The 27,998-nt window shown below is 37.4% G+C and overlaps 2 protein-coding genes across 3 annotated transcripts in view; one reads left to right on the forward strand and one right to left on the reverse strand.

The window, feature by feature from the left end:
* Window positions 1-70: 70 nt before the first annotated feature.
* Window positions 71-21,598, forward strand: LOC139942310 (COP9 signalosome complex subunit 2). The gene is made up of 12 exons (XM_071939131.1): window positions 71-127; window positions 1,115-1,228; window positions 3,731-3,808; window positions 4,495-4,548; window positions 5,603-5,764; window positions 6,555-6,632; window positions 7,925-8,099; window positions 9,531-9,709; window positions 10,371-10,521; window positions 12,182-12,264; window positions 13,730-13,788; window positions 15,290-21,598. Exons 1-12 carry the CDS (start codon window positions 74-76, stop codon window positions 15,432-15,434), a joined length of 1,332 nt encoding a protein of 443 aa, XP_071795232.1. The 5' UTR covers window positions 71-73; the 3' UTR covers window positions 15,435-21,598.
* Window positions 21,599-21,723: 125 nt separating this feature from the next.
* The window catches only part of LOC139942309 (non-lysosomal glucosylceramidase-like), a 40,731-nt gene continuing 34,456 nt past the window's right edge, over window positions 21,724-27,998 (reverse strand). For both annotated transcript variants that reach the window (XM_071939129.1, XM_071939130.1), the window contains exon 17: window positions 21,724-27,918. In XM_071939129.1, coding sequence (XP_071795230.1) covers window positions 27,685-27,918 — 234 coding nt within the window. In that variant the 3' untranslated portion in view covers window positions 21,724-27,684. The remainder of the gene's footprint in view (window positions 27,919-27,998) is intronic.

Raw genomic sequence — 27,998 nt, forward strand, 5'->3', positions numbered from 1 at the left:
GTCCAGGTATTTTAATTCGGTTAGAAGTTAAGTCAACAGAGGGCGCAATATCTTAAGTCTGTAACTTTTCAAGATGTCGGACGCCGATGATGATTTCATGTGCGATGAAGAGGAGGATTATGATTTGGTGAGTCGCTAAAACAATGAGAATTACTCGGAAGGAACAGCTCAGAAGGACTTTAGTAGCTCTTAATTTTTCAAATTGTATCTGAATGATATCTGAAGTAACTTCGTTGTCTAGAATTCACCACTAAATAAAAGTCACACGGTGAACTTTTTATGACATTGTGTTATTGACAAACCAGACTCTAAAAATTCGCCCCAAAACCAAATCGCCCCAAGTCAGTTCATAATTCCACACCCATTTCAATAAGTTAAAAATCAAAGATCAAACATAAGTGATGTACATTTTATTTAAATGATATCTAGTTACTTACTTGTAAGGCTTCAATAAAGAGCAAAACAGAATAAATGTTGTATTTACTGTGTTACACAGCTCAAACAAGTAAAAAAAGAAGACAAATAAATCGATCGGCCTGGATTTTTTTGCGGCCAAAATAGTTTAAAACTTTAGCTCAAACTTTTTTTTGTGTTTTCAACTAGTCGGTAATTCAAGATGAACATTTTTTATACACTTTAAAATAAGGTTTGGACATTTAACTGTTTAACATTAAAAGAAGGTGAAATCCTTTTAAAAATTTCCCTCTTTGAATGTTTTAATACAAGAAAACCGACAGAAAAACATCAGGACCTTCCAAGTTGCAATTTGGCAAGTTGGGCCTACTATTGTAAAACTAGAGAATGATTTCCATAGAATTTGTTTTGTTACAATTATAATAAAGGTGCCTTTGTAAAGTTCCAAAACAAATTTACATTTATTCCAAAAACAAATTTACCTCAAGTGCCCCAGGGAAATTGCTGTGCCCCTTCAAGCGTGAAATTCAAGGCCTGCTTGTCAAAATTACATGTTTATTTCTCCTTAATAAATCTGGAATAGGCATTGGTACCATTACAGGCTTTGTTTTATATAATTTGTAGGTATTTGGTATTCATACCCTAAAACTAAAATGTTTGAATAATTTTTTGCATAAACAATTTTTTTTTTTTTACACAGGAATATTCAGAAGACAGTAATTCAGAACCTGACGTTGATTTAGAGAACCAATATTACAATTCCAAAGCTCTCAAAGAAGATGATCCACGGACAGCATTGGACAGCTTTCAGCGGGTAGGTTAAACAGCCTTTAAAGGCACTGGACACTTTTGGTAACTACTCAAAAAATCGTGAGCATAAAAACTAACATGCAGAGAGCTGTTGATAGTATAAAACATCGTGAGGAACGGCTCCCTCTGAAGTAACACAAATTTTAACAAAGAAGTAATTTGCCACGATTTGATTTCGAAGTCTCAGAATTATATTTTGAGGTCCTGAAATCTAGCATCTGAAAGCACACTACTTCGTGTGACAAGGGTGTTTTTTGTGTTTTTTTTTTTCATTATTATCTCGCAACTTTGATGACCAATTGAGTTCAAATTTTCACAGGTCTAATATTTTGTACATATGTCGAGATACACCAAGTGAGAATACTGGTGTCCGACAATTACTAATAGTGTCCAGTGTCTTTTAAGAATGACTTTCTAATATTTATCACTTTCTTAGAGATGGGGATTTCTTTGGGTGTTTCTGGCAGTGGCTGCTGAATACACTGCATCGTCTTGTTAATCCTGACAAGGTGTTACATAAATGGGTCTTATAATTACAAAAACTTTAAACTCGATTTAGTGCCAACGAAATGTACTGTGAACAAAACAACAGTTACATGCCATGATTTGCCATGAAGAGAAAATATTTTTACTATTGAATTTGTCAAAATGAAATGTTGACGTCCAGCTCTAGAGCTAGACAGTTAATTCATTCATCCATGGAATTTTCAGAGTTGAAATCCACATATTTTAAACAGGTAAGATTTATATTTTGGATAGATCAACATTTTCCGCTCTGGAAATTGTGTCTGATGTGTGATGTATTATTTTTATGCGAAAGTGAAAGTTCTCCAGAGACAGTACACTATGACTTACAGGGCTCAAACTGTACTTCCAGAGACAGTACACTATGACTTACAGGGCTCAAACTGTACTTCCAGAGACAGTACACTATGACTTACAGGGCTCAAACTGTACTTCCAGAGACAGTACACTATGACTTACAGGGCTCAAACTGTACTTCCAGAGACAGTACACTATGACTTACAGGGCTCAAACTGTACTTCCAGAGACAGTACACTATGACTTACAGGGCTCAAACTGTACTTCCAGAGACAGTACACTATGACTTACAGGGCTCAAACTGTACTTCCAGAGACAGTACACTATGACTTACAGGGCTCAAACTGTACTCTGGACTGCAGGCCAAAAGCCGCCCACAGTACACTATGACTTACAGGGCTCAAACTGTACTCTGGACTGCAGGCCAAAAGCCGCCCACAGTACACTATGACTTACAGGGCTCAAACTGTACTTCCAGAGACAGTACACTATGACTTACAGGGCTCAAACTGTACTCTGGACTGCAGGCCAAAAGCCGCCCACAGTACACTATGACTTACAGGGCTCAAACTGTACTCTGGACTGCAGGCCAAAAGCCGCCCACAGTACACTATGACTTACAGGGCTCAAACTGTACTTCCAGAGACAGTACACTATGACTTACAGGGCTCAAACTGTACTTCCAGAGACAGTACACTATGACTTACAGGGCTCAAACTGTACTTCCAGAGACAGTACACTATGACTTACAGGGCTCAAACTGTACTCTGGACTGCAGGCCAAAAGCCGCCCACAGTACACTATGACTTACAGGGCTCAAACTGTACTCTGGACTGCAGGCCAAAAGCCGCCCAAGGCCAGTGGTTTTATTGTAAGGCCTGTAAACCTGTGACTTGACAAGTCCTGCTGGCAAAACTTCACTGTGTAATAATAAAAACAAATTATGTTCAAGTAACTTTGCGTGCCATAGATGTCTTCCAGTTATGTTTAGGAATTAAGTATACTTAATACTAATTAAAAAAATTAGATAAAACTTCCCAAATATACCTTGGTGCTTGTTAGAATATAAAACAGTCCAAGGTTCGCCCTCCTACAATTTAATTTGAGTCCCTGAAAACCTAACGATTTGTGGATAGGATAAGGTTTGTGATTGAGTCCAGTAAGAACATAAATGGAATCCATTAATTTGTATTTTATTCAACATTCATAAATACCCCAGACAGTTTCGCTATTCCTATTGGTAGAGAGCACGTCACGTGTGGGTGTTTAAACTGTTGATAAGGACGCAGCTGAAGCTGCTTAAGACTGGCTGGCTTCGCAAGCTAATGTACGCAAATTTAAATAATGCAAAACGCAATTCATACATATAGCTATTAGTAACAGCGCTTAATATGTGTATACACGCGCGTATACACAGCGACCGGCGCGCACTAAACAATTTTACAAAAGTTCTTTGAAAATTTGCAAACTTAAAAAAATTCTCAAAAGAAACATGTCACATTGTCTAAGATTGTGAAATTATTTTGCGTATTATGTTGCTGTGCGATAAAGGCCCTCGCCTTTGGCTCCACGGCCACGACCCTGCCGGTTTTAAACGGCCGTTTAAGAACTCGTCGCCTACTCTTTTATTCCCTTATTTAAGTATTGAAGAGTTGTTGATATTTTCACTGTTTTTGAATGATAGGTACTGGACCTTGAGGAAGACAAAGGAGACTGGGGTTTCAAGGCACTCAAACAGATGATTAAGATCAACTTTAAATTGGTGAGTGTTCAGTTATAACATGTTTTATGGATTTCAATTGTGTAACTCCTGCACTTGGGATTAAAAAAAAAAAAAATTCTGAGTCGATCTTCTCACCAAACAGAATGTATTTTGCTGATTAGTGATTCCTTGGTACATGCCAAAGTCAATAGTATTATTTGAGTGATAATGCCCTCTCCTGATAACATATTTACTAAACACATCTTGGCTCGAATTTTGGTTTGATGGTCTTCCTGTTTTTATCGATTCAACATCTTTGCCTCAAGAGACAGAATGATTTTCAAATATTGAGATTGAGTCTCACTCATGTTTCAATCCTGCTGAGTATCACCCAGTTTTTGTTTCCCCACTGAGAGCCTCTTGTAACTTTCTTTTGTTTTGTTTTCTACTTATGTTATTTTGTTTTTCTTGTGAGGCGCTGTGTTAATTGTAGAGCGCCATAGAACATGTAGAAATGTTTATTATTATTATTATTACTATTATTAGGTCTTACATGTTCATGTTCGATTGATGACACTTTTTGAGTACAATATAAAAGATTGTACGTGTACGATACTAGCGCTTTTGGAATACATAACAGAGATAAAATACATGTATGATCTTGGCTATGAAAGAGTTAATATTGTCCTATGCTCTTATCTTTACATGTCATGAATGATTTACAATTGTCTTAATTTTTTCTCCAGGGCAACTATGAAGAAATGATGAAACGCTATAAGCAGCTTTTAACCTACATCAAGGTGAGGCTAGAGCTGGGTTTTTAAAAATTTATTTTAAAAAATCTTTTCACCCAAGGTGTACCCAAAAAGTTGTTATCACCACTAGAGCCCCTTATAAATTGCATAATATACTAAGCCTAATCAGGTTTTTTCACTAGCCCGCATGTATTTACACACAAAATAAAAAAAATAAAAAACCCCAAAAACACAAAAATGTAAGTGAAGCCCTTAAAATTGCGTTTTTGGAGGATTTTATTTCTTAATTTTTACCTTAAATTATCTCTTTTCCATCAACAACAACTTTAATGACTTTGTGGTTAGGGGGTCGGTTGATTTGAACATGTTTTGAACTCCCTTTGCAACAAAATCTTCATGAATCAACGATCAGTCAACAACGCACATCGAGAAATAATTCAATGAACTTTGCACCGCAACGCCCTCTGTTGGCAAAAGTTGTCCATGTTATTAGAATTCCTCCAAGGCTGTACATTGTGCACAGTCTGCAGGCATTATGCATAGCGTGCGACAATTCTTTACTCCGTTCATATACTTTATGGCGCTGTATATACTGTAGCTCTCAAATGTGTCAATCAGTGCGCACATGGTGCTCCAACATTCAGTATTTAGACCTTTTTTCCTTATCAAGCCTGGAACACCAGGATGAACCTCTTCTCTTTGCCAAAACTCTACTGGGTTCTTTAATGTCAATACACAACACACTGCACTTACGGATATACAGTGTACGTCCCATCCGAAGGACGTAGCAATAATGGTTAAGTGTTAAGGACACGTGTTAAAATAATAATAATAATAATTTATTTTTAATATAGCGTCTTACATAAAAAATCTCAAAACGCTGTACAGTGTTTTACAAATATGACTGGGATTCAAACAACAGAGTTTGAGTCCGATGCTCTTCTACGCTCGGCCACGGCACCCCATTCAATGACAAAAATAAGATTTATTTTTCAGCTAATAGCTGTAAGAGTTCTTGACAAAAGAATTGAGTTAAATGTGATGATCTTGTTCATATTCTGATAATCCTTGTTATTCCGCAACCCTTTCTCTTTACCAGAGTGCGGTGACAAGGAACTACTCAGAAAAGTCCATCAATAGCATCTTAGATTACATCTCCACCTCTAAGAACATGGCCCTCCTGCAAGAATTCTACGAGACGACGCTCATGGCCCTCAAAGATGCCAAAAATGACCGGCTGTGGTTTAAAACAAACACAAAGGTAGAAATATCAAATGATCTGGGCCCAATTTCATGGCTCTGCTTATCGTAAGCAAAGAATCCACCCTTGTTCATGTTGTTAGGCCTGTGAGACTTCCGCCTTATAGCGGAAATCCGCTTTTTTAATTTCCCCTTTATACTTTTTGTCTTGTGAGCTCTGCCTTTTATTTTTGACACTGTTACATGTACAATGTAAAGAAAATACGCTATGTTTCTGTTAATATTTTCTCTACGCTGCCGTACAAAGCCTGTTATTCATTCTGTAGCGCAGGCCCAAAATCCGGACAAGTTTTCTGGGTTTTTTTCATGACCCGCTCACAGGTAAATCAGTGAAAGCAGTAAATTCTGCCCTGTAGCCCTTACATCTGCGTGTTTCACAGGTTAGCAAGGTATTTTGCTTGTGTGCATATGTACGCAGCATTAAGCAGTGTGCTTAGCTTACACCGCAAGTGTAGATATCAGGGAAGCTGGAAATGGTGATGGTAAGCGCAGAATTCGGTAAGCAGTGCAATGAAGTTGTGACATGCAAGTGATTTTAAAGAGAGCGGGGGTCAATTTCACAAAGAGTTAGGACTAGTCCTAACTTAGGACTAGTCCTAGGAGATATACAAATTGCATGGATAGTCCTAAGTTAGGACGAGTAACTGGTCCTAAATCGAGATAAGACTCGTCCTAACTCTTTGTGAAACCCACCCCTGGAGGTGCACAACAACTACTGATGTTATGTTTGTTCTTTTTAAATATTGGCTGAACATTATTATCTTATTGTGTACCTGTTTTATAACCTTTAGTTGGGCAAGCTGTACTTTGACAGAGAAGAATTCAACAAACTTGCCAAGATCCTCAAACAGCTACACCAGGCGTGTAAGGTAAGACCTCAGAGTCAGAAAACTAAACCATTCTACTATTTAGAGCTCTTTAATGTGCAGTGCTTCTGCATCTACATGTATCTGAGGAGTTACTCTTAAAAGTAAATTCATAAATACCTCAGACAGTTTCGCTATTCCTATTGGTGGAGAGCGCGTCACGTGGGTGTGTATAAACCTTTGTTTATGACCAGTAAAAAGTGTTGAAACATGGGCGTGACACGCGGGTTTGCACCTGTGCTTATTAGAGCAACGCCGAGACACTTGTGCCACATCACGCGCAACGCGCACAGCATTCCCTTATAAGGAGTTGTTTACCCGAGGGCCTTGACTGGGCCTTACCATTTCATAGCTGGAGGGGTGCTGTGTTGAAAGAAATCATTGACAAATTATAGTTTTTGCATTTATTTTACTTTTTGACCATAAGTGTTGATGTTTTTTGACCGAAAAGGTATTTATGAATGGGAATCAAAGTGTGTTTAATAGGTTTTCAACTAGTGGTTTAAACCCGCCGCGGCCTGGTTCTTGATAATTTACCTCAGATTCGTCTCTGTAAAATTATCAAGAACCAGGCCTCGTTGGGATTAAACTACTAGTTGAAAACCTCTTCACCACACATTGATTCCCTTATTAAGGTACAAATTAGTTTTTCCTTTTACCTTTCACTGATATTTGATTACAAAGTACTGTATGCTCAACGATTTCTGAGTGTTGCCGAAAAAAAAGAGGAAAATGGAGCCATGATGTTTTACTTTCCAGACAAAATACATTAAAAATAACTGCACAAGCATGTGGCATGGGGTGGATTTCACAATAACACTAGTCTTATCTCAAGTTAGGATGAGTTACTTGTCCTGACTTGGGACTAGCCTTAAGTTTTAATGACTCCTAAATAATCCCAGGACTAGTCTTAAGTTAGGACGAGTAATTCGTCCTAACTCAAGATAAGACTAGTCTTAACTCAATGTGAAATTGACCCAAGGACAGTTTAGTTTCTGTTAATTAACAGTGGATATCAAAATTACAAAGTCTATATACATGTACATGTACCACAATAAATCATTGTGTCGGTGCAACAAGGCATAACTCCATTCTGCAATAAAATCATAACTTGAGTGAAAATGCTGTGTGCTACAAAGTCGCGTAATTTAACGGAGAAACGACCATTTACATTCTAAAATTCACACTTTTTGGAAACGCTGTTAGAAATATGACCTCTTTGCACCTATATGACAAAATTGTAAATATGCTTTATATTTTTAATTAAACATATTCTGGACTCGCTTCATTTACAGACAAAAGACGGAACAGACGATCTGAAGAAAGGAACACAGCTTCTAGAAATCTATGCACTGGAGATTCAGATGTACACAGCACAGAAGAATAATAAGAAACTGAAAGCACTGTATGAACAGTCACTACAGATCAAATCAGCCATTCCACATCCACTCATTATGGGTGTTATAAGAGGTACGTACTGTAGTGGATGAACAGTCACTACAGATCAAATCAGCCATTCCACATCCACTCATTATGGGTGTTATATAAGAGGTACATACTGTAGTGGATAAATAGTGACTACAGATCAAATCGGCCATTCCACATCCACTCATTATGGGTATTATATAAGAGGTACATACTGTAGTGGATAAATAGTGACTACAGATCAAATCAGCCATTCCACATCCACTCACAATGGGTGTTATATAAGAGGTACGTACTGTAGTGGATAAATAGTGACTACAATTCAACAAATCAAGCCATTCCACATCTACTCATTATAGGTGTTATAAGAGGTATGTACTGTAGTGGATAAATAGTCACTACAGATCAAATCAGCCATTCCACATCCACTCCTTATGGGTGTGTAAGAGGTAGGTACTGTAGTAGATAAATAGTCACCATAGATCAAATCAGCCATTCCACATCCACTCATTATGGGTGTTATATAAGAGGTAGGTACTGTGGGGGATAAATAGTCACTACAGATCAAATCAGCCATTCCACATCCACTCACAATGGGTGATATATAAGAGGTACGTACTGTAGTGGATAAGTAGTGACTACAATTCAACAAATCAAGCCATTCCACACCCACTCATTATGGGTGTTGTACGTACTGTAGTGGATAAATAGTGACTACTTATCAAATCAGCCATTCCACATCCACTCATTATGGGTGTTATAAGAGGTACGTACTGTAGTGGATACAGAGTGACTACTTATCAAATCAGCCATTCCACATCCACTCATTATAGGTGTTATAAGAGGTACGTACTGTAGTGGATAAATAGTGACTGTAAAAGGTCAAATCGGCAATCATTATGGGTGTTATAAGAGGTATGTACTGTAGTGGATAAATAGTCACTACAGATCAAATCAGCCATTCTACATCCACTCATTATGGGTGTTATATAAGAGGTACATAATGTAGTGGATAAAAAGTCACTACAGATCAAATCAGCCATTTCACATCCACTCATTATGGGTGTTATATAAGAGGTACAAACTGTAGTGGATAAATAGTCACTTAGTTTTGGCTTAATTGGTCATCGAAGTGGCATGAAAATAATTATAGAAAAACACCATTTGTTGCACAAATTTGTTAGCTTTCAGATGCCTGAGAAAGACTTTGGGCCTGAAGGCTTTCTCAGATTAAAATATTTTAGTGAGAAATTACCTCTTTCTCAAAAGCTATGTTATTTCAGATGGAGCTGTTTCTCACAATGTTTTATACTTTCAACAGCTCTACGTCGCCAAGTTAGTTTTTGTGCTAACATATATTTTGAGTACCAAAGATGTCTAGTGCCTTTTAATGTGCACCATAGATGCGGCATTATTTAACAACTGAACGTTTATGCCGAAAAGATTAATCATGATCCTCGTGTCTTTTATGTGTAGAATGTGGAGGAAAGATGCACCTTAGAGAATGTGAATACGAGAAAGCACACACGGACTTTTTTGAAGCATTCAAGAATTACGATGAATCAGGTAGCCCAAGAAGGACAACGTGTCTCAAGTACCTGGTCTTAGCCAACATGCTCATGAAGTCCGATATCAACCCGTTTGAATCACAAGAGGTACAATTATGTTACATGTTACATCATTTGTTTACAAAAAGAGCCACAGAGCCTTGACTTCCTGCAGGCACAATTTGTACATCGAATAAAACATACAAGCTTGGATTTTATAGGAGTTTGATATAAGAGAAATCAAGATATTTTTATTAACTTTTGATTTGAAAAACAGGGCGCACATATCAAAACTTTTCCCTCTGTTATTTGTTTGAACTTTTCCCTTCACCCCCCCCCCCCCTGCTGTCCCCCTATTCATTGTTTACCCTTGCTTTTTTCCTGTATGCTTTCTAACCCCATTCATGTATAAATTTCCACTTCACTGCTTATGTTCCACTTAGTTACCTGTTCATGTTTGTTGTGTTGTCATTTAGCCTTCAAGAAAGACTCTGCTAGGGTCGAAACGTCAAGCCAATAACAATTGTTTGCAACTTTTCAATTTATGTGGAAACTATGAAACAAAATATAAACCTTCTATGATCATTTTACAAGGACAGGTTTACTTAACTTTTTGAACCCGACAATTACAGTAACATTTTCAGAAAATCATGCAATTTTGAGTGGTGTGTTTTATTTTACCATTTTTGGGACTTACTTTATTTTTGATTTACCGCACTTGCCTTGATAGAAAAAACCTCTCAGATCATTTTATTTTCCCACTCTGCAGGCAAAACCATATAAAAATGACCCAGAAATCTTGGCGATGACAAACCTGGTCAGTGCGTATCAGAATAACGACATTAATGAATTTGAGAAGATTTTAAAGAATAACCGGCGGAACATTATGGACGATCCATTCATCAGGGAACACATTGAAGGTGAGAATCCCACAAGATAATTTGTTTCTTTTCTTTAATTTGTTTTTATGCAATTTGCTAGACACCTGAAGGCCAGTTCAGTGTCCAGTGTGGGCTACAAATCTTTCTATTTTGAGACACGCAGACACCGAATGTAGTATGTGCCTTGTAACACTGCTGCGCTACCAAAGACTAGACATGCTCACGCAGGGATTTTTTTTACTCAGCGTGCAATAGTACTTTTCGGATGGAACGAAAAATGCACGGTGAGTGACGTAGCGTGCAATAGTACTTGTATTTGCTATCACGTGACGGACAATGGATTCTATGTTCTTATGCAAATACCTTGACGTTTTTTTAATAATTGATGTTTTAAAGGATTTGGGTACTTTTTTGAAATGTCCATAGATTTACATTAAACTTACAGGGTTTGAAGATAATGATAGTAGAAAGCTCCCCTTCAAATATTACTTACAGAGGTGCTGTATTTTTTGAGAAATGAGTAAAACAATGTCATGAAAATACGTTTGTAAATGCTTCAAATAATTTTGGTCTCATGAGACCAAAATTTTTTTCATGACATTGTTTTACTCATTTCCCCAAAACTACAGCACCTCAGCACGTAATATTTTCAGGGAAGTTTTCTACTATCATTATCTTCAAACTGTGTAAGTTTAGTGTAAATCTGTGGGCATTGTGTTTTTTGTCCTACAAAAAGTACATACACCCTTTAAGCTAAAACTTTCATATGTGACTTTATTGCATCTTTCTTAATTTTAAAGAAGGACAATTTTGAAGGATAATGTAGTTTAACATTTTGCTTGGAGTGTTGACTAAATGGTTCTCCTTTTAATTTTATTTATCGCTCGTTCTGCAATTTGATGTTTTAATTGTTCCGGCAAATAACTGAGTATAAGTCTTCTGAAAACTTTATTAAAAGAATCGGAAGTTGAATAAGGGAATCAATGTGCGGTGAAGAGGTTTTCAACTAGTGGACTAATCCCAACGAGGCCTGGTTTTTGATAATTTTACCGAGACGAAGTCGAGGTAAATTATCAAGAACCAGGCCTCGGCAGGTTTAAACCACTAGTTGAAAACTGATTCAACACACTTTGATTCCCATTCATAAATACCTTTTCGGTAAAAGAACATCAACACTTTGGGTCAAGAAGTAAAACATATGCAAAAATTATAATTGTTCAATGATTTCTTTCAACACAACACCCCTCAAGCTATGAAATGGTAAGGCCCTCCGCCACCCTCGGGTAAACAACTCCTTATAAGGGAATGCTGTGCGCGTCGCGCGCATCGTGTGATGTGGCACAACTGTTTCAGCCGTTGCTCTCGACCAATAGGAATGAAGAAACTGTCTTATAATTACAGGTGCAAGCTCGCGTGTCACGTCCATGTTTCAACACTTTTTACTGGTCATAAACAAAGGTTTATACACACCCACGTGACGCGCTCTCCACCAATGGGAATAGCGAAACTTTCTGAGGTATTTATGAATGGATGATTTACGTTTTTTGAATAATTAGGTTGGACAGCAATGTGTCAATTTCCCTCTTTGCTTGTTACAGACATTTGCATTCATACAGTTTTTATATCTCAGGCAGCGTTTGTCCTTACTTGCCTTTGAAGATCATATTCACAGCTTATCTTCCTTTGTTTCTTCCCACAGATTTGCTGAGGAACATCCGTACTCAAGTGCTTATTAAATTGATCAAACCCTACACAAGAATTCATATTCCTTTTATCTCACGAGTAAGTATAAGCTCTAAAGCACATGCAAGTGCTTCAAAAACAGTATGTTATTGAAATTGTTAGTAACCTAGATACATTTTTATGACACTGCTTGCTTTAAAGGAACATTACAGAATTGGTTTCTGCTAACAAAACAGTTGCTGGCAGTGTAAGCACTTTATGCAATCCACCATATACATAAACTGACAAACCTGTAGAAGTTTGAGATCGATCCGCCATCTGGGTCACGAGAAGATAGTGAAAAACCAATTGCAAATTTTGCATTGCATCAATGCCAAAATAAAAATGAATAAAACACTCACTGAGCGATTAACTCCAAACGCGAAGTTAGATCATTTATTTCTCATCAAATATGACATTTCAGACGGAAATATTTCAAGGGATGTGTTCAACTATCATCATCATTAGACCTTGTATGTTTTATGTAAATCTGTGATCTTCACGATTTTTGTTTCTTACCAATTCTGTAACGTTCCTTTAAAGGGAAGGTACTCGTTTGGTATTTAATCAAAACAAATATTAACTTAAAAACTGACTTGGTAACAAGCATTTGGGAGCTGTTGGTAGTATAAAACATCGTGGGAAGTGACTTCCTCTGAAGTAACGTAATTTTCGAGAGAGAGGTAATTTCTCACTAAAATAATAAAAGACTTCTAGCTAGAAGTCTTTTGTTCCTATCTGAAAGCCCACAAATTCGTCTAGCAAGGGTGTTTTTTTTTCATCATTTTCTTGCAACTGCAATGACCAATTGAGCTCAAATTTTCACAGGCTTGTTATTTTATGCTTATGATGGGATACACCAAGTGAGGACACTGGTCTTTGGCAAATATTCTATTCAGGGAATCTGACCCTGGCCAAAAATGGCGCAACCATGGTCTTAATAAGGTTTGCAGTAGCACCATGTGTAAATCTCTTTTGAATAGTGTTGGTTCTGAGAAGAACTTGTGGTTGATAACTCAACGTTTCGATAAGTATGCTCTGATAATCTTCAGGAAGATGCTGGACCCTTGCTCCTAATAAGTACTGCCTTGTAGATGAACAGGTAGTTGGGCTTGGCTCAATGGAGCGCAAAGGCAGGCACAGAAACAGGCTAGAGCTCGGCTTATTAGCTCGGTGAAGCATTCAGGATGGACACAATGTCATATTGGGGCTAATTGCATCAGGTGAACTGGTCTAGATGGATAGCAATGAGTGACATCCTATATGTATATCAAGTGATAAACCACAAGGGAAATTGACTGGGAAAAATTAAATAACTTTGGGGTTGAACAGAGAAAAATTGACCAGAGCAGGACTTGAACCTGCGACATGCAGATTAGCATGCCGGCGCTCTACCAACTGAACTAGCTAGCCCTATGTTGTCGGCCTCCCTATTTTGTCAATATCTTTGCACAGGGACCCAGTCAGAAACTATTCATCCCAAAATTATGCATATTTATTGAAGTACATTTTGTATTCCTTACAGGAGCTGAACATTGATGTATCAGAAGTAGAAAGCCTGCTGGTGCAATGCATTTTAGATAAGTAAGTCAACTTCAATTTATTACAGACAGTTGAAGCTAATGATTGGACATCAGAGATTCATTTTGCACGTACTACATGTACTACTTTGTAGCTGCAGTTGCTCCCATGGTTGGCAATCCATGAAATTATCTGGAAAGTTTACAATTACAAAAGACAAATATCTTGCCATAATTTTTATAGTCAATAAAGAAAACTGTTAAACATTCACACATATTTACTGATGGCCAACACAAAATTGCATGGTTATTGCTACTTACCGTGAGTAAAACAGCTTTTGTTGGCTTGTAAACGCAAGTTATTACACCATTGGCATGAGAGATTAATTCTTTCAACCCTCCAGGTATCATGAAATGTGATAATTCTACCACAAGGGGTGTCCAAGTTTGGTCCAAGTTGCATCTGATGCAGTAGTTGTTGCCACGAAAGCTCATGCAGTTTTTTGTGGGGAGTCGTGGCCAAGCGGATAAGAGCACCAAACTCAAGCTGTGGTGTTTCTATTCAGTAGACACTTGTGTCCCTGAGCAAGACACTGCAGTTGCTTCTCTCCACCCATGGGTAAATGGGTACCTGTGAGGGCAGAGATGGTTCTTGTGGTTGCTTTAGCTTAGTGCGCTACATATTTGGCGGCATAGGCTGTATACTCCCGCAGGGAGCTGAGATGGTTTAAGGAATGAAATGGCCCAGTGATTAGGGTAATAATGTTGGAAGCGCTTTGAGACATGGTGTATTAAGTGCTATATAAAAACCGAATATTATTATTTATTATTATTTATTAGTTAGCCTTTAAGTGCTACCACCACCTTCCTTGTTTAATCTATAAAAACAACTCAGCAATTTTTTATTAAGGAAAACAGTGTATAACTTGAACTTTGCTTAGAAAAGCTGTCTCTTTAATTTATAATGTGAAAGAGATTAGAAGAACTGAAGAAACATCATGCACCATTCATACCAAGCAATTATGGTTAAGTGCCCTGCGTTTACCTGCATTAGTGTCCCATGAGGAATCACAGATTTCAAGATTTCCTAATTCATGCACAATCACTACATTGCAAGTTGAAAAGACCCTTGGCCAACAACGATTATTGTAGTTTGAATGAAGGTACAATGTAGTGCATTCTGCTCTACCAGCCAGACTCCTTACTGACTGTGAAGGGGATAACCCTGTTTTATCCCAATGAGTATGTGGCTATGTGCCCCTGGCAGCAGTTAATTTGGATTGATAGCCAAAATCAGTTAAGTAGCTCTTAATTCCTTATTGACTGTGAGGGGGGTAACCCTGTTTCAGCCCCAGTAGTACATGTAGGTGGCTATGTGCCCCTGGTGGCAGTTGATTTGGGTCAATAGCTCAAATCAGTTAAGTGTAGCCCTCACCTTGAAGTGGCTTTCCTTGGCCTTGTGATGTTAGCAGTCTCTCATTAAAACAAAATCAAATCTCATAATGGTTCCAATGATGAACCATGTAGTGTATGACTAATTTGTTTCTTTGTCTTTTTCATTGCAGTACAATATGTGGGCGGATAGACCAGGTTAACCAATTACTGGAGTTGGATCGCCACTCTCAGGACACAGCGAGGTACCAGGCACTGGATAGGTGGACGGCCCAGCTAGCGTCTCTACAACAATCCGTAGGAAACAAGATGGCGTGATAGTAAGCACGTTCTAACTCCCCCTCCTTCACCAATCAGATGTTTATAAAAAATTAAGAAGACAAAAAATTAATAATGGATTTTTCATTTGTGTTTTTCTTTTTGTATTTTGGAAGTTCACTTTGTTACATTGGAAAATGTGATGGGAGAAGTTTATTCTGTCTGTGTATGTATGGCCAAAAGAGGGCGCTATTCATACAGCAGAGACGAGCATACCATGAGCAATGGACTCTGCAATAGGAGACTTTGAGACGCTAGTGGCAGCAGACATAACAGTCCTTTTTTGAGGCTCTGTTGCGTGCATGCTCATTATTAGCATGCACGCTACTGTGAAAAAGGACCATCTAAAAGTCTCCCATTGCTTGGATATTTTCCAAACCCAGTTGGGGCTAATTTTTTGGCTCTGTCAAAAGTCGGTGAAAATTGTTCTCTTAAGTTTCCAATTTGTATCTATATTTTAAGCAGAAGACCTAACTCGGCACAAACAAAACAGACACTTGCCCAAATTTCATGAAAGCATTGCTAAACATTTAGGCCCTGGACATACCTTGGGACACTCACCACTTGTCACTGATGTAGAAATATAAATTTCATTTAACCCTTTCAGCACCAATGGCAACTGAGTCAACTGTGTATATGCTCTGCTTGAGCCCCAATGGCTGCCTTAGGCCACCAAGACACAAGCAGCACATAAGCCTGAGCACAAAGGCCATTTGTCAAAAAGCTTTAGTTTTGTCCATGTTTACCCTCCACATCGAAGCTTACTATGGTTGTTAACAGAAAGATCTGGGGCCGATTTCACAAAGATCTAAGATTTATCGTAACTGCAAATCAATCGTAGTTGCTATGAAAATGGTGATGTCACAATACAAATTACTATGGTGATACTGAAAAATTGTCTTGCGATGAATTTTATTGCTTTGTGAAATCGGCCCCTGATCTGTCTGATGATGGTGAAATAAAACAATGTTGCTGTAATGCAATCTCTTCCATTTAGACCGGAATTATCAGGAATGGCAAACACCAACAGAGCGCAGTATGGTTGTGTAGAAAAAAAAAGAGTTTGGATTCACAGAACACATAGGGGAAATAAAACCCAAGAACTTGAACATATATTGGCAGATCTCTCTGTATGCTTGGATTAATGAGAGTAAATTCAGTGAACAAGACATTTTGTATTACTTATTCTTATTTTATTTGCCTCTGGGTTGAGTGGTAAAACAATATGGGCCCAATATCATGGCTCTGCTTACCATAAGCAAAGAATCAAGGCTTACGGCGTAGGGATTTCCGAGCTTATGTCAAGTGTAGTCCAAGGGTTAGCGGGGAATTTGTGCTGGTGCGTATGCCTACTCCACATAACAAGGCATTCTGTCGTGCTATGTAAGCAAAGAATGGTGATCGTTAGTGAGCAAAGAATCAAGGCTTACGGCGTAGGGATTTCCGAGCTTACGTCAAGTGTAGTCCAAGGGTTAGCAGGGAATTTGTGCTTGTGCATGTGTCTACTCCACATAACAAGGCATTCTGTCATGCTATGTAAGCAAAGAATGGTGATCGTAAGCGCATAATTTGGCAGTAAGCAAAGCCATAGAATTGGGCCCTAAAAATATTTTGGTAACGAGGGTTAAGCTCTGTGTATATGCCCGTCACCTGGCTTGTACTCCCCCAAAGGAAATGTACAGGGTACTCGTGTGTGATTTGTTACTTTCACTGGTATGCACATTATGATCATGTCAATGTTGGCTTGATAAGCCTGCAATGAATCCAGAGTCACAATTTGTTTAGTCGGTAAACAACCTATTGAAGCATTGAGTATGAATATTTATAACGTTATGTTAAACTGTTTTGGTTGGAAGTGGAATAACAAATCAACCAAACATCTTAGGCAAGTATATGTAGTTTGTATGTTACTGTATTCACAGATTTGCCACTGGTACAATTGCATTACTTTCTGGAGCAATGTCTAAACTTTGTTACACATCTAAAAATTATAGTTTTGTCTCAATATGTGCAGTTCATTAATACATTAACTCTCTAACTACCCAATTTTCCTCAAAATGAATGTCAGAGTTTGTTGGATTCAGTAATGCACATGGAACTTCTTCTTAACTCTTTCAGTGCCTGCTAATTGGGGGTATTTTGAATCTTAAATGCCAGCTTTTTGAGCTTAAAAAAAAACAACACTTTTTCTCACCAATCAAAATTTATCTTGCTGATTTGTGTTGCCTCGGTACATCCTAAAGTATTTCTTAAGTGATAATACCCTCTCATGATAGCATGTGTATAATGGGTCATACAAACGATTGATGACACTTTTTAAGTACATAAAATAGGTTGTACATGTACGATAATGGCGCTTTTGGAATATATGAAAGATCATACAGGTATGACCTTGGCGCTGAAAGAGTTAACATAAGATAAAATAACAGTACACATTTATAAGGCACTAATCCATTAAGATCATAGCACACATATTATTAATTAACATAGATAGAGGTGCTTAACTAACAGATTCCCTAATGACAGGAGGTAGATTGTTCCAATCTTTGTTCTAGCCTACCTCCATGGTCCAGCTACACTGTAAGCTTTGCATGTCACCATTGCCACAATCGGAGAGAGTGGACCCCGTTTGTTTCGGCCAGTATAAGGGATTTACCATAAATGGTTTGTACCATTTCGCATTTATGCTCTGTGACTGGTATCCTGTTTTCTTGTGCTTAGCAGAAATTGTGAAGCGATATTCAGTTCTAAGGCAACTCCATGAAATTGAGCCCAGGTTCGGTAGGTTCTCTGCAAATGTACCCTCCATTTTTGTCAGCAAGATTTCTGGCAGTTTGACTTGAATCACCAAATGTCATCCTATAGTCACTTGTAACACACTAGTCAAATACAAACAACATTTCATCTCAGTCGCATTCCTATTTTCTTTTGTTAAAAAAAATCAACCTTGTTCAGAAAAAAAGTGTTGACCTAGGTTTGAATGGTGAAAAGGCTAGTGATACAAGTTTAAGTGATAGTGAAAACTTCTTCACTTGGCAAAACTGCTACTGGTATGTTAGTGTGTCCTCAATGACTAATTTAGTCTGGTACAAATGATGAATGTAACCTTTCTTGTACAATAGACAACGGTCCAATGACTGTGCAACTTGTGGTTTGTCAGCATTTTTCATTGATTCCATTGCTCATCAAATTTGCATGAAATTGTCAACTTTACCATCACAGAGACGGAAGACTCATCTCTTGTTTATGATCAAACTTGTAGATTTGTGTCAATGGTGATGTCAAGAGTATATAGACCTCTTAAATATAACATCTGATTTCTTGAGAGAGTTTCATCTCCAGATCGAGGGAATATATTGTCATCTAATGTTCAGTATTTGTCATACAATCTCACCCGTACTGTATTTATAAAGTTACAATGTCATCAACATGAGGAACAAATACCAGATGAAAACCATTATAGCAAGACGTATTTGCAAACCATATGACGGCACTGGACATGTTTTGTTAAAAACACTCAAAATATATTCTAGCAGAAAAAAAAACTTATCACAAGCAACAAAGAGCTGTTGATAGTATAAGACATTGTGAGAATCGGCTCCCTCTGAGGTAACACAGTTATTGAGAAAGAAATAATTTCTCAGTAAAGTATTTGAAGGCATCTAAAAGCAAACAAAATTGTGCAACTAGGGTGTTTTTTCTTTCATTATATTCTTGCAACTTCGATGACCAGTTGAGCCCAAACTTTCACAGATTTGGTATTTTATGCACATGTTGAGAGACACCAAGTGAGAATACTGGTCTTTGACAATTACCAAACGTGTCCAGTGTCTTTAAAGACAATTTCATTTGACAAGTGTCTTGGTCTTGTAAAAGGAATGTCAGTAGGGAGTGGTCATACACAAACCATTATTTTGCAAAAGATTGTTCCAATAACTGTTGATATACTGCCTGTCTTTCTACCATATTAACAGACCAGTGTAGAAATTAGCTTATTAACATTAAGGAAAAAGCCAAAGGAACTTTTTTTCCCCAATGTTTTTGTTTTCATCCAAAGCAAACCCTTGAGTTATTAATTTTGTAACAGGTGCCCACATATTCTTCTCTTTATTATATCCATATAGGCTGGTGATTTCCCAAACAATTTATATACGTAGGGTAGATATTGTGTGTCCTGGGCCCAATTTCACAGTGCTGCTTAGCGGCCAATTGTGTGCTTACTGCACGATTTCCGTTTCAAAGTGCTGCTAGCCGTAAGCACACACAGAGGCGGTCTAACCTTTCGGTGCTTATTGAAAAAAAATTAATGACGTAACAATCCAAATCTATGGAAACGCACAACATGGCCGCCTAATTTTTGAAATATGCTTGCACCTTAGCAGATTTTTTCTGCTATAGTAATCTCAAAAATTTGCTTACTGTTAAGCTGCTCCATGAAATTGGGCCCAGGTGTAATGGTACCATTTTAGCTTGAAAAACAACTACCCATCTTTTAAAGTTTGTCAGACTCCTCCCCTCTCTACTCTAATTGCATCCTTTCTATGATATATTTATAACACATAATATGGTAGAATCTAACAACTTGATTAAGTTGTGTCAGAGTCAAGCAACTGCAACTGGGTGTGTGTCATTTGACTGCACTACCATTGAAGGATATTACCTTTTGCCAGTGTGGGCATAGCAAATGGTGAAGCTGTTAATTGGGACATGGCCAATAGCCCATGTAACTTGGGACAGTTTTGGACCACTTTGTTTGCAATCAGCACCAACAGCCATCACGCCAAGTTGAATGATTCCGACATGGCCTAAGAAAGGCCCTAATTTATAAATATTTGTGAAGCTTGGAAACAATCTTTCTTAACAGAAAACATGTTCAAGACAACCTACTATGTAATGTGTACATTGCTTGTGTTCTGTCCATGTTTATTTAATGTTTGGGTAGCAGTCAAATTATAGATGCAATTTTCTATTACCTTAAATTGTGAAGTCAGGGGACACATAACTCATTTCTTTTCCACGGTGTGGAAACTCACATAGATATTGCTTACTATTGGTTGCAAGAACTAAAGACTTCTGCTGTGGCCAGTTTCTTAACAAGAATATTCACATAAAACACAGTGAATTATGTTTACATAAACTTTGTGACTCAAGTATCTTATGTGTGTCTTTATGGATTAATTAGCCGCTCATCGACAAGCATTATATGTGTGCAGTGATGCACTGACCAGCAACATACCTATGCAGTGATGCACTGATAAGCAACATACGTGTGCTTTGACAGTAGTCAAACAACGGTCGACCAGCCTGGGTTCGAGTCAAAATAGTCAACCTTTAGTTAACCCTGGAGCGCACTCAAACTTGCTCATAGCGGTCGGAACATCTGGTGTTTTTGTAAAGATTTTCATTTGTTTTTCTTCATATTCTTTCCATCCCGGGGGCCAGATCCTTTACCTTTAAGCATCAGTTTGAATCAGAGAGTTGTATGATAGGACTATAGAGAACACTCATGGGTTTGAATTCCTAAGGATAAATTACATACATATGTCAACTAACAAAATATTAATTTTGGTTTTTACCCATACATCGATGTGTGATTCGAACCTTCAACCCTCGCAATTCTAGAGCAGTGTCTTACCAACTAGACCATGAGTTTGCCCGGTAACTAGAGGCTAACAAAATGTTGGTTGTGTGAAATGATTTGTTACTTGGGTTATATGATGGGTCTGCGCCGTTTTATCAATAGCCAAAAAGCTTCAGGTCGGACTGTGTCACATGATTATATAGTGTATAGCTCAATGGTTTGAAGACACTGGACACTATTGGTAATTGTCAAAGACTAGTCTTCACAGTTGGTGTATCTCAACACATGCAAAAAATAACAAACCTGTGAAAATTTGGTCTCAATGGGTAGTCAAAAAAACACCCTTGTTGCACCATGGTCACACAAAGTTGTGTGCTTTCAGATGGTTGATTTCGAGACCTTAAATTCTAAATCTGATGTCTCAAAATCAATTGTGGAAAATTACTTCTTTCTCGAAAACTACGTCACTTCAGAGGGAGCTCAACCTCTCCCTCTATTACTCGTAATCAAGAAAGGTTTTATGATATTAATTATTTTGAGTAATTACCAATACATGTAGTGTCCACTGCCTTTAAAATGGTCAATAGTTGCAACTGTTTTAACTGAATAATAAGGAACCCTCAGACCTTATTAAACTCTTCATTAATCACAGCTGAACAATTTTAGGGTTGGGGGAAGAGGGATTAAATCCATGCAGCAAAAAGACACTTTCTCATTTTTACAGTCTAGCCTTTTTATTTAATTGTTTCACAAATATAGTTTTAACTATTAAAATATGCCGAGTTTGTTACAGGCAAATGTTAAAGAAGTACCATCCAATATTCTTGACAGTATTCTGATGTATTTATAAAGACTGGTTCATACAAACTGAGAACACTAACTCTAACCCTTTTTATGTAAGAAACCCTTTGCAAGAACCAAGCTGTAGTGATACACAGGAATACTAAAAGAAAATGTTTCACAACTTGAAAGATACATCTTTAACTTCAACAACCCTCATAATAATCTACAAACTAAAAAGCACAAAATACACTCAACCAACCCCAGGCTTCAGAATTTCACTCATGTGAAAAACACTCTACTTGAAAAAACAACTTTATTTGTATTTGATTGTCAAATATTTGTGCTGCACTTAAAGATAATGGGCACTATTAGTAATTGTCAAAGACCAGTCTTCTCACTTGTTGTATCTCAACATATGCATAAGATAACAAACCTGTCTAAATTTGAGCTCAATTGGTCGTCAAAGTTGCGAGATAATAATGAAAGAAAATACACCCGTGTCACACAAAGATGTGTGCTTTCAGATGCTTGATTTCGATATCTCAAATTCGTGGAAAATTACTTCTTTCTCAAAATGTAATTACTTTAGAGGGAGCCGTTTCTCACAATGTTTTTACTCGTTACCAAGAAAGGTTTTATGCTAATAATTATTTTGAGTAATTACCACTAGTGTCCGCTGCCTTTAAGCACACAAGTTCATGAAGTTTGCATTGCATTCTGAGCTAGCGTACCATGAATACAAACAGGGCAACTAGCTTAAAGACGCATGTTAACCAGTTAAAGGGCCACCAAGATCAAATTCAATTTTGAGATGCGTTAATTTCCTAAAAGATAGTCTTCTAAAAGTGGGAACAAATTACAAGTATTTACCTTGCATAATTGTGCTTATACTTCCATAAGAATTCTACCTATTGACCCCTTGCACGCACGTCACACGCGGCGACTGTGCCACGCTCACCATGTTGGTGGTCAATAGGTTTACGTGTAAACGCCGCATCGCCTAAAATGCGCACTTCACTGAGTAACACACGTTGACAATGACCACCAAAATTGCGCATCCAAGACTATTCGGATGATGACGTCATGTGAATTGGGTCCATTGGAAAATGAATGAATCACATACATTACATAACTGAATTTCGATGTTGAAAACCCTCTTTAAGCAAAATTAACCTGGCAAAGACAGGGGAAAAAAATATTTGCATCCTGTGAGCCCATCGCACAATTCATGTGGCTTCGATTAAAATAATTGAAAGATTTACACTTTGAATTCAAATTCCCTTTAAAAACAAAATCTATGTCACAGGTAAGAAGAACAAAAAAAAAGAAACAAAATAAGTGTTCGGAATTGACAAACTGTTTGATCAAGTCCTTCATTCAACTAATGGAATGTTAAGAGAAAAGGTTTACAGCACTGCATGTAGGCACACTCTAGCCAAAAATTAACATTGAGTAAATCAGTATGAATTGCACTACAACATGAATACTTTGTGAATCCATGGAAGGATGGGAAATATTTGGGGGGATGACCTCTTAATATTCATGCATGACATAATTCTTACCCAAAAGAGGATATCCACCATCACTTGCAGTGGCTACACCTATGGCCTTGTTTTGGGTAAGAATTGTGACATACTCATGCATAAATATTAAGAGAGGTGTATTGTGCCTTGAATAAAACAAACATGGTACTGTGGATTTGAATTTTGAAAAATTTTAATAAATATATTTTTTGAATAGGCTTCCATTGCTTGTTACTGACCCCTTGCACAACGTGGAATGCACCTCCACACAATGTGCCTCATTTCTGCCATTTCAGGAGTCAATTTCTTTGAGTACATTTTAAATCCTGAAGCGAGGACAGGATATGCGAGTGTAAGTGTGTTCCGCACTATGCAAGGGTTCAGTATTACCTAAATTTTTCAACGGACAAATCTGCGATGACAAATAGATTTCTCATGACATACTCCAACTGTCCGCCACATTCTATGCTGTATCATCAAGGCACAATCCCATCACTTATCTGCCGTACTTAACCGTCCCAAATCCTTCTCAATTCATTACCTGGAATCAACTCATTTGATAAATACAGTCCTACACAGCCAAACATAAGGCCATGTCTACTTCTAGAAACTAAGGCGAAGGCTAAGGTTACCCAGTAAGCCTCACGGGGAAGCCTTAAAGTTTAGTTTCTAGAAGAAGGACCAAGTCTACCGATCTTATCAAAACATTTGATTTGGGAAAGTGTCCGGCCAAATCTTGAACAAGTCAGTATAAAAACAACTTAACTTGTTATTAGCTGAGGTTTGCGGTAGTACCGTGTTTAAATCTCTTTTGGGTAGTGTTGGTTCTGAAAAGAAACCGATGGTTGACAAATTAAGGATTCAATCAGTATGCTCTGATCGCCTTCTCCTCAAGACGATCAGAGCGTACTGATCAAAAAAGGTTATTTTTCAACCATCAGTTTCTTTTCAGCACACTACTCAAAAGAGAACTATAATGGTGCCACGACAAACCTCACCTAATTATTCTTCCACACGGCAAAAATCCAAATCCTACTTAAAATAACTTTATGTAAATTAATACTGAAAGTTCAAAAGGAATGCAAACTACATTGAAAGTGCTCAAAATTGTGCTAATGTGACAGTTATTCAGAAAGTTATAAATAAACTACTTTGGATGTTATGATTGTGGGTTTACTGCACACAAACCGATAAAGTAAGAAGATTGCCACAAATTAACTTTTAATTATTTGAATAAATTATTTACATCTAAAAACGTTCATTCTATACCCTGAGCAAGTGACTGTCAACTTATCAATCATAATATAATAGAGCAATTGCAGTCTACAAATATATATAATATTTTAAGTTTCTTGGCCATCTTCTCAATCAACACTAGATGGTTACTAAATTTAACAACAAAAATCAATGGGATTTCTTTCCACTCCTTGTTCCCCATGAAAATTGTTTTACAATGGATGGAAAGCATGTTTGTTGCGTTTTAAATCTATACAAATCGAACAATATTTGGTTTGCAGTAACACCATGTGTGTGTCTACTTGCCAGGTAGATTTTGTTCTTTAAAGAACTATCTTGATCTATATTCTACTACCGCGGACAGTTCTTTTCAGAACTGAGATAGTCTCCTGAAAATCCGAAAGTAGTAGAATATATAGCATGACAGTTCTATAAAGAACAAAATCTACCTGGCAAGTAGACACACACATGGTGTTACTGCAAACCATCTCACCATGCAATGGCTCAAATTCCATAAACACAATATTCTTTTAAAACAGGGATGATTTAAAAAAAAACTAAATAAGCTACACTTATTTTGTATTGGATGGAAAACAGTATTGTTTGTTGGGCTTTAAAGCTATAAAAACCAAACGGAAAAACCTCAACTTAGAAAACACAATATTCTTTCAAAACAGGGATGATTAAAAAACCCTAAATAAGCTATTACTCATAAGCTCCAAGATTGTCAGACTTGTCTACACACTATCAATGAAGGGCAAACAAAAATCATGACAAACCAACAACGATTCCCTGGAAATAGTATATATCACAAAACAATTTAGACATTAAAAAAATACCCAAAATCAAGACGTTACCAATATGCAAAATTTGTGATGTTTGACAATTGTCTTGGAATGAAGTTGGAATTCTAGTGAAATTTTTTCATTTTCTTTTGAAAAAACCCACCCACATTTTCAGTGTCAAGAATTAGTATGGGGGGAGAGTGTTACTAACAATCAAATGTGGAGTCGCACTTAACAACACTTTATATTTATTTGTTAATAAAAATATGTGACACTGATAAATTGATTTTTTGGATTACTATGTGTTTTCTCTTTTAAAAAACCCACATTAAACACCTGTAATTGGGGACCTGTTATTGTTCCTCTTCTGTTTGTCTTTTTAGCAACACTTCCCATTGGTTTTTTATACACTTTAAACCTAGGGACCTTCACCAAACCGGGACTCCATTGTCCCCTTTGTTTAAGATCCCGTTAGAATGTGAGAACCTACACACACACACACCCAAAATAGCAATATACTTATATTCATGCATTGTGAAATTTCAATGAAACTTTACGTAGACACGGAAATGTCAGTTTTTTTAAGGAAAAAAGACGAGGAAAAACAGGACTTAAAAGTCACATTCTGTCTACATTGTATTGATGCGAGAAAACAACCAACAAATATGGTTAACATTCTCAAATTGAGCAATATTCCTACGGATATTGTTATAAATATTATATTATTAAGATATCTGCAAGAATAAATTAGTAAAAACTTATCAGGAATAGCTCTAACTACAATAAATACACTTTACCATTGCATAGACATTGATTTAAAAATTGAAACAGAGATTTCTGTTGTAAATATTTTGTTTTTTTCAAATTAGTGAAAAAATATACGACTAAATCAGACATAGAAATTTGTTGTTCTATAACTTGGGCTGTAAGATCTACGACTAAAGCCAAGTTCCATTATGCTCAACACAAAAACATTCTTAGCAGAGAAACTACCCCATAGAAATTGGTCACTATCCAACATTTTATTTAAAGGGAAACTACATCATTTGAAAATGTTGTAGTTTTGGAAACTCGTACATTTGTTGTGTATTTGTTGTGGGCTATAGACGATGTGACCTATGTTTACATTCAAACCGCCCTCTGTTGACAAAACACTATATACGTCATGTTTCGCCGGGCACCGAGTTGCGCAGTCATAGTAAGATTGCGTACACTTTCTAGCTGGCTGCCAAAACACAAAGGTTTTGCCCGGCAGTATGCGCGAATCATGTTATGGTTTTCGTGTGACGTCAGAGGTCACATCGTCTATAGGTACTGGCATACATGTATTCGTGGAAGTGTCGTGGCCAAGCGGTTAAGAGCACCGAATTCTAACTCTGGTGTTCCTGATCAGCAGAGTGTGGGTTTGAATCCCTAGCCGTGACACTGTGTCCTTGAGCAAGACACTTAACCATTGCTTCGTCCTTTGGATGGGACGTAAAGCCGTTTGTCCCAAGTGTTGTGTAACGCATGCAATAGAACCAAGTGCACTTATGGAAAAGAGAAGGGGATCGCCCCGGTGTTCCTGGCTGTGGCTGCTGTATTCGCCATAGCACCTTGTAAACCCATATAAGGTGCTAACTAATTGGGTCTCAGAATTCATCACTGCAATAATCTATCCTCCTGAAAGTTTGTATATACTCAGTGCCTTGAGTACCTTGTTTGGTAGATACGTGCACTATATAAGACTTTGATATTATTATTATTATTATTATTTTATTATTATTATGTACTCAACATAATTGAAGGATATTTTATTATTTATTAGACTCCGAATCGACATTTAACATTATTTAAAAAAGCTTTCCTTTTACTAAACATTGCTCAAAGTTAGGTATTGATGATCGATTGTAAAACACAAGACTGGTCAGGAGTTTACTGGCCCTACCCTAAATAGTAAAGGAAGAATAATCCATAAATGGAATTCATACACAATCTGAGGATTGTTACTCTCAGTAATGCATCTCAGATTCAAATTTTTTCGGGGAAAAATGATACATTTTCCCATAACCTAGTTCTCAAAATGCTTAATATTATCAAAAGCTGCTGTCTAACCAAGTAAGTTTTTATTGCCATTAATTTTAGAGTGATTCCCTTTAAACACGAAGAGTCAACGTCTTTACCACACTTTGATTTCCTTTTTTAACACCCTCATCAGTTTTCAGAGCTATTCAATTAACAGGTGAACCGCTCCCCAACTTTGTCAGACACCATTTGTCTCATGGAAATGCGCTTAGCCAGTTTGCTTAGCGAGTCTGCACTCTTAGCACACATCCTCAGTGTACCTTACAGTATCAACCCAGTTACTCATTCCCGTTCTCAGCAGTCATTTTCTCTTTGTCACTAAACACAGTGCGGTTGTGTTGGTTCTCTAGTGCCCACTGCATGGACCAGATAGCTAGAGGGCGCATGTACCCAGTGGAGCGGAATGCCTTCTTGAGCATGTAGCCTTCGGGTGTTTGGTAACCCAGCCCTGCTCTCTCATAGCAGGTGCGGTAGATACCACTGGCAGTCTGGAAACCCTCTTTCACTAAACCCTGCAACCAAGTCAATAAGAAAAACATTTCTGTAAGGATTTGAAACTTTGCATGGTGGGAGTATTATCAGGAGAGGTTTG

The sequence above is a fragment of the Asterias amurensis genome, chromosome 9 (genome assembly GCF_032118995.1).
Source record: "Asterias amurensis chromosome 9, ASM3211899v1".
In the NCBI taxonomy this organism is placed as follows: domain Eukaryota; kingdom Metazoa; phylum Echinodermata; class Asteroidea; order Forcipulatida; family Asteriidae; genus Asterias; species Asterias amurensis.

Coding starts and splice junctions, on each gene's coding strand:
- LOC139942310 (XM_071939131.1), top strand. CDS start 74: ATGTCGGACGCCGATGATGATTTCATGTGCGATGAAGAGGAGGATTAT. Junction 128..1,114: donor AAGAGGAGGATTATGATTTG/GTGAGTCGCTAA, acceptor TTTTTTACACAG/GAATATTCAGAAGACAGTAA. Junction 12,265..13,729: donor ATATTCCTTTTATCTCACGA/GTAAGTATAAGC, acceptor TATTCCTTACAG/GAGCTGAACATTGATGTATC.